The sequence below is a fragment of the Myotis davidii genome, unplaced genomic scaffold (assembly GCF_000327345.1).
Source record: "Myotis davidii unplaced genomic scaffold, ASM32734v1 scaffold88, whole genome shotgun sequence".
Classification (NCBI taxonomy): Eukaryota; Metazoa; Chordata; class Mammalia; order Chiroptera; family Vespertilionidae; genus Myotis; species Myotis davidii.
The window spans coordinates 2,744,698-2,751,776 of NW_006300377.1; the positions used below are offsets into that span (position 1 = coordinate 2,744,698).

Genomic DNA, 7,079 nt, shown 5'->3' on the forward strand with positions numbered 1-7,079 from the left:
CCTTCTACGCCGCCTCCGTCCACTCCTTTGGGGACCGCTGGATCTGCTGGGGTTGGACCCCAGCACTTTTCACCAGGTCTCTTCATAGACCGTTTAGTTTGCTCTACTGATTTGTCTTTTTAAAATAACAATACATGGTTTTAAACACTGTAAGCTATAACATTTTTGCAAGTTTTAGGATATGTTTTAGCATTATTCTAAAAGGAACATCATATACTTGAGGAAAATGCAATCTTAAGGTATTCTTACCATATACTGGCGTCTTCCCTGGCAAGATGACAATAATGAGCTGTAGTCCAGAGTATGTGTTCTTGAGATGCCGGAACATGGGCTCCACGCTGTCTGCCCCCTGCGCATATTTGCAAAAGCAAGGCTGGCCCTGGATGGGCATCCCTGCATCTTTAGAAATCTTACGCAACTGGTCCGTAAAACCCCTAGAAGGAGCAATCACTAAATATAAAACATTTGTCTAATCATCAATACCTACAAAGTAGTAATAGAAAGTTTGGGAAGGGAATGGAGAATGAAGCAAAGATTAATGTGCTCCATAAATGTAGAGGTCACCACACTATTGATGTTTAGGACAATGTGGGTCAGTAATCTATTTTGCAAACTAACAATACTATACAGTTGTGTAGCATTTTGTAGTTTACAAAGGGCATTAGTAATAAATGTGCTGATTAAGTAAGTGCTCAGCTCTAGAGTTACCATGAGAGGTTTTAATCCCAGTTCTGTTACTTACTAGTTTTGAAATTTTAGGCAATTTTTTTCAGCTTCTTTCATTTGTAAAATGATTACTTCCAGGATAGAGTTGGTGTGCAAATAAAATGAGATAATACACGCAAAGCACTTAGCACACTGCCCAAGACATGGTAAGATCTTGATAAATTTAAGTTACTGTACATTTTCTAAATTGATCAAGATTCATAAGAGGTAGGTCATGAAAAAAGAAGTGGTAGGTCAGGTATTATTCCCATTTTATAGGTCAGGAAACAGTTTCAGAGTAATTAAGTATTTGGCCAAAGTCAAATGATTAAATGACAGAGTCAGAACTCTAACTTAGTCCAGACTTTCCTTCCATAATATTAGCTTTCTCAGAAAAGATTAAAAAAGAAAAATGAAACCAATGCTTAAAAACAAATGAGGTAGGCATCACTTTTAAGTATTTTTACCCACACTGAAAAAAACAAACAAAAGACGAATAATTTCATATTCAACCAAAATTCTCCATTTAGCTTAGGAGAAATGAATAATGATGTCGAGGTCGAACAATAACTTTATTTGTTTTAAAAACACATAAGGTCCTAAGTCAAGGATCTCAGTTATCTTTGAGGAAAAACACTCTGATTCCATGAGGGCAGAGATAAGGTTTGTAGGCATTCCCTTCTTGAAAAAAATTGGAGGGTTTTTCTTTGGTCTCTAGAGGTCACGTAAAATAATCGTAGCATTGTAGTTAAACTGTCCTTATGACATTTTACTTGAAAGCAAGGGGATAAAAACTTTAGAGAAAAATATAGTAAGTGAACCTTAAAACAGATGTTTAGATATATGGAGCCAATAAAAAGAAGTGAACAGAATTAAATAAATTTTTTTATTTTTCACATAAGGAGACAAGGTAAATTCTGATTTGACCTGGGTAAATTGGTCTCTAAATGACTCAAGAACTATTCATTAGGGGGGCAAGGGCATGAGTGGAGGGGATAGGGGATCATGTGGGGATAAGAACACATATGTAATAACTTCATCAATGAAAAATTAAAACAAAAACAAAACAAAAACAAAAAAATAAGAATTATTCATTATGGGCATACTTTATAGGCTCTATTAATAGAGATTTAAATTAGATACCAATCATTTTATTAAGAAAATTAGATTCTAGAGGGGAGATAAATTTAAATAAATAATTATAATTTTTATGCAGAAAGTGACAAGTATAAAGATATTAATGAATTCGTATGTTTAGAGTTAAGAGATTATTTCCAGAGTCACAAATGACAGAAGATTGAATAGCATTTATTTATTTATTCTTTCCTTTTTACCCTCACCCAAGGACATCATTTTTTGTTTTTTAAAAATTGATTTTGGAATGAGAGAGAGAGAGAGAGAGACAGAGAGAGAGAGAGAGAGAGAAAATCTATGTGAGAAATGTCGATCCAGGGATGGAACCCAAACTAGGTATGTACCTGACCGGGAAATTGAACCTGAAACTTTCTGGTGTATGGGATGATGCTCTGAATAAATTTATTATTAACCAACTGAGCCACCTGGCCAGGGCAGATTGAATAGTATTTAGATGAGCAGAGATTGTAAAGAGTAGCATAAGTGGAAATGGAAAACAATGCCAGGGAGATATAAGAAATGCAGTGCTTCAGTTTTCTGTCCAAATATGTGAAAATGAAATGACTTAAGAGGCAGGTGAATTATTTGAAATGTCGTTCTGAGTTTTAATGTTATTCTTTGTCAAAGAGAAGTCTAAAAGTTTTGGAATGGGGTTAGTCCAGGGGTGGGCAAACTTTTTGACTCGAGGGCCACAATGAGTTCTTAAACTGGACCGGAGGGCCGGAACAAAAGCATGGATGGAGTGTTTGTGTGAACTAATATAAATTCAAAGTAAACATCATTACATAAAAGGGTACAGTCTTTTTTTTCAATAGTTTTATTCATTTCAAACGGGCCGGATCTGACCCGCGGGCCGTAGTTTGCCCACGGCTGGGTTAGTCACAAGAGGAACTGGCACTCTTTCACAACAGCACAGCTCCTCAAAGAAAAGTGACAGCAGAAGCCCCTGAGACTGCTAAAGGCCCAAAGACCTGAGAGTCCCAAATGAGAGGAGACAGAGAAGAAGTCAGTATGATAAAAAGGAACATGGAAGGCAAGAATGGAGAGAAGGTTAGAAATAAGTCATTGTGCCCTAGCCAGTTTGGCTCACTGGTTAGAGCTTTGGCCTGTGGACTGAAGGGTTCAATTCCCGGGCAAGGGCACGTACCTCGGTTGCAGGCTCGATCCCCGGCTCCAGTTGGGGCGCATGGGAAAGGCAACCAATCGATGTTGTCTCTCTCACATCCATGTTTCTCTCTGTCTCTCTGCTCCCTTTCAACTCTCTCAAAAAATGGAAAAAATATCCTTGGGTGAGGATTAACAACAACACAAAATTTAAAATAAAAAGCCTGGCTGGCGTGGCTCAGCGATTGAGTGTTGATCTATGAACCAGGAGGTCACAATTCGATTCCTGGTCAGGGCACATGCCTGGGTTATGGACTCGATCCCCAGTGTGGGGCGTGGAAGACATTGTGGATGTTTCTATCTCTCTCTCCCTCTCCAGCAGAGCATTAAAATTTCTAGGAAGGAGAAAGAGTGGAAGCCTTGGAAGCCTGAGAGAATAAGTTAGGTAAATTAAAAAACTGAAGATGTTTTTGTTTCAAATTTACTCATTCATTCATTATTTTTTTACAGAGAGTGGAAGGGAGGGGGAGAGACAGAGTGAGAGAAACATGATGTGAGAAAGACCCATTGATTGGTTGCTTCCTGTATGTGCCCTGACCAGGGCTGGAATTGAGTCCTGGTACATGCCCTTGACCGGAATGGAACCCAGGACCCTTCAGTACGTAGGCTGATGCTCTATCTACTGAGCAAAACCGGCTAGGGCTATTATTATTTTTAATCCTCACCCAGGATTTTTTTCAATTGATTTATTTTTAGAGAGAGTGGAGGAGAGGGAGAAGTGGGAGAGAGGAGACAAACATTGATGTGAAAGAGATACATCGATTGGCTGCCTCCTGAATTCACCCCAACCAGAGCTGGGAGGGTTGAACCTGCAATCGAGTATGTGCCCTTGACTGGGAATCTAACTGTAACCCTTCTGTCCGTGGGCCTATGCTCTAACCACTCAGCAACGAGCCAGGGCTTGTTTCTTACAAATTTATCTTTTTTTAAAAAATATTTTTTTATTGATTTCAGAGAGGAAAGCAGAGAGAGAGAGAGAGATAGAATCAATGATGAGAGAGAATCATTGATTGGCTACCGTCTGTATGCCCCACACTGGGGATTGAGCCCACAACTGGGGCATGTGCCCTGACTGGGAATCGAACTGTGACCTCCTGGTTTATAGGTTGACGCTCAACCACTGAGCCATGCCGGCTGGGTGTTTCTTACAAATTTAAACAGAAGATTGTTGAGCACTTACAAACTGAGGGGAAAAATCTGGGATAGAGGGAAAATCGTGGAGATGGAGGCCAAACTTTGAAAAGTAAGGAAGTGGAAATGAGGAGTTAAGCCACTTTTTCAAGGAACTAGAATGAGAAATAAGAATCTTATTTAGTACTATTATCTCTATTCTAAAAAAGTAAAAATTGAAACATAATGAGATTAAAAAATTATCCATGGTAATAAAGCTAGGAAGTAGCAAAGTTGGGAATTAAACGTAGTTGCCACTACAGTCAATGATGTTTCTGCTATAACACCTAAGCTAGTCTATTAGGACAGTGGTCGGCAAACTGCAGCTCGCAAGTCACATGCGGCTCTTTGGCCCCTTGAGTGTGGCTCTTCCACAAATACCGGGCGCGCATGTACAGTGCGATTGAAACTTCGTGGCCCATGCGCAGAAGTCGGTATTTTGTGGAAGAGCCACACTCAAGGGGCCAAAGAGCCGCATGTGGCTCGCAAGCCGCAGTTTGCCGACCACTGTATTAAGATGTCTATAAGGATGAATTAGTGAATTTATGATGACTAACAAATTCAGAAATCTTCGTCAAAATATTGAGAAGAAACATTTTTAAAGGCTCAGCTATTAAGTACACGTCATACTGAGGCAACATGGGTTAGACCATTAGCTGAATAATTTAAAACTGAAATACAAAATTTAAAAACAAAACAGTTTCAAAGCCAAACTCATGACAAGACTTACTTCAGTATTTCTTCTCTGCACTGCCTCTGTGTGGCAAAACAAGCGATAGCCCACATTTTGATTTCAACTCCTGTGTGGAACTGTTTCCCTCGCATGTCCCATACTCCATGGCTTGGTGTTGCTACTGTTCGATTCTACAGAAAAAGGAGAAATAGAAATACAGCAGAAAAGAACGAACACTTAACATAGTTTATTTCAATAGCTGATATATATATCTAATATTCTACATGGAATAGGTTATTCTAAATCAATATTATGTATACTTTATCATAGAAAAGCAAAAACTCTACTAAACCCAAGTGAAGACACTTTAAGACAAAAAAATGTTGAAACAATAAAACATTTTCAAATTCAAGACTTAGAAATCTCCATACATAGAAACTGTTATTTTTGTAATTAAAAACTACCAAGAGGTTTACCCGTCCTCCATACTGGAGCATAGGTGCTGGAAGTACGCGTCCAGTTACATGGGCCATTTCATCCCGAACTTTAAATTGAAACTCCTGAACAAATGGATCTGTTTCATAATTTGCACTTCTTACCTAAGAGCAGAAAGTTAGTAGTTACTTAAAAAAAAAAATTCCTCCAAATCTCCTGCTTTACGTATTAGAATTCTCTATTTTTTTTCCTTTCACTGTGTCAAAATGTTTTACAATAGGTTTTAATGGTACCCTAAGCTATAGAGCACAGAATCTTAACTCGGGGTTCACAGATCATAAATGATTGCAGGAAGTCTGTGAACCTACTCGTAATTTATAGAAAATTTAAATGTATTAGATTGAATAAGAAATTTCAACTATGGCACACGAAAATGGTAATTTTATATGATTAAACATAATATATTTTGGAGAGGGTGGTTTAGAGATTGCAAGAGAAAGAAATACCTAGGCTAAAATATACTATTATAACTATGTAGAATAGCAAATATTGATAACAATTTTTCCTCTAACTACTATGGCTCTCTCTCAATTATTTGATTTATAATTTATATAAAATTTACTTCAAGCCCAGCTGGTGTGGCTCCATGGTTGACCGTGGGCCCATGAACTAGGAGGTCACGGTTTGATTCCTGGTCAGGGCACATGCCTGGGTTTCCAGCCCAATCCCCAGTAGGGGGTGTGCAGAAGGCAGCCAATTAATGTTTTGCTCTCATCGATGTTTCTATCTCTCTACCTCTCTCTCTTTCTCTCTCCAAAATCAATAAAAAATGTATTTAAAAATTTTACTTCAATATTTTCAGATAAAAAGTACCATGTTGCAAAATTTACTTAATGGGATATACTTGAGACAGTTAAGAAAGCCAGTATGAAATACAGTTTATAATTTTTATATCTATCCATACAGATAAAGAATCTGTCCTAATTCAGTGTAGACTTGGATCTCAGAGTGCAATTCATGTTTATAGCATGCTATATACACACATACATATACACACATATGTATATATACATACATATGTATATATATGTATGTACACATACACACACACACACACACACACATATATGTATATACTAGTATATATGCTTCTCTGATTGAACCAGACTGATTCAGTTCACTGTAGGAGAGTTCCAGATCCTCCCCAAGAACTCCGGGACCCCTTGGGGGGTGTCCAACTGCCGCTTTAGGCCCGATCCCAAAGGGAACTCTGTGGGATCAGGCCTAAAGCAGCAGTTGGACATTCCTCTCGTAATTCGGGACCACTGGCACCTAACTTCTCATCTGCCTGCCTGCCTGGTTACGCCTACCACCGCTGCCTGTCTGCCTCATCACCCCTAACTGCTCGCCTTCCTACCTCATCGCCCTTAACCACTTGCCTGCCGGTCTGATCACTCTAACATCGCCCCTAAATGCTCACCTGCCTGCCTGCTTGATCACCCCTAACTGCCTCTGCCTCAGCTCCCGTGGCTTTATCCAGAAGGATGTCTGGAATGACATTCAGAATGATAGCTGGAAGGTCATTTGGCTCTTCAGTCTAATTAGCATATTATGCTTTTATTATACACTAGAGGCCCGGTGCACAAAAATTTGTGCACTCAGGGGTAGGGGGTCCCTCAGCCCAACCTGTGACCTTTCGCAGTCTGGGACCGCTCAAGGGTGGCCACTTGCTGGCTTAGGCCTGCTCCCCAGGGGATTGGGCCTAAGATGGCAATCAGACATCCCTCTGGCAGCCCTG

At 39.3% G+C, this 7,079-nt stretch overlaps 1 protein-coding gene across 1 annotated transcript in view; it reads right to left on the reverse strand.

Moving 5' to 3' along the window:
* Window positions 1-7,079, reverse strand: part of AGO3 (argonaute 3, RISC catalytic component) — a 99,930-nt gene that overhangs the window by 21,296 nt on the left and 71,555 nt on the right. The window contains exons 10-12 of the mRNA XM_006777409.2: window positions 5,323-5,445; window positions 4,904-5,037; window positions 250-434 (exon numbers count right to left, since the gene is read on the reverse strand). Of these exons, the coding sequence (XP_006777472.1) occupies window positions 250-434; window positions 4,904-5,037; window positions 5,323-5,445 (442 nt within the window). The remainder of the gene's footprint in view (window positions 1-249; window positions 435-4,903; window positions 5,038-5,322; window positions 5,446-7,079) is intronic.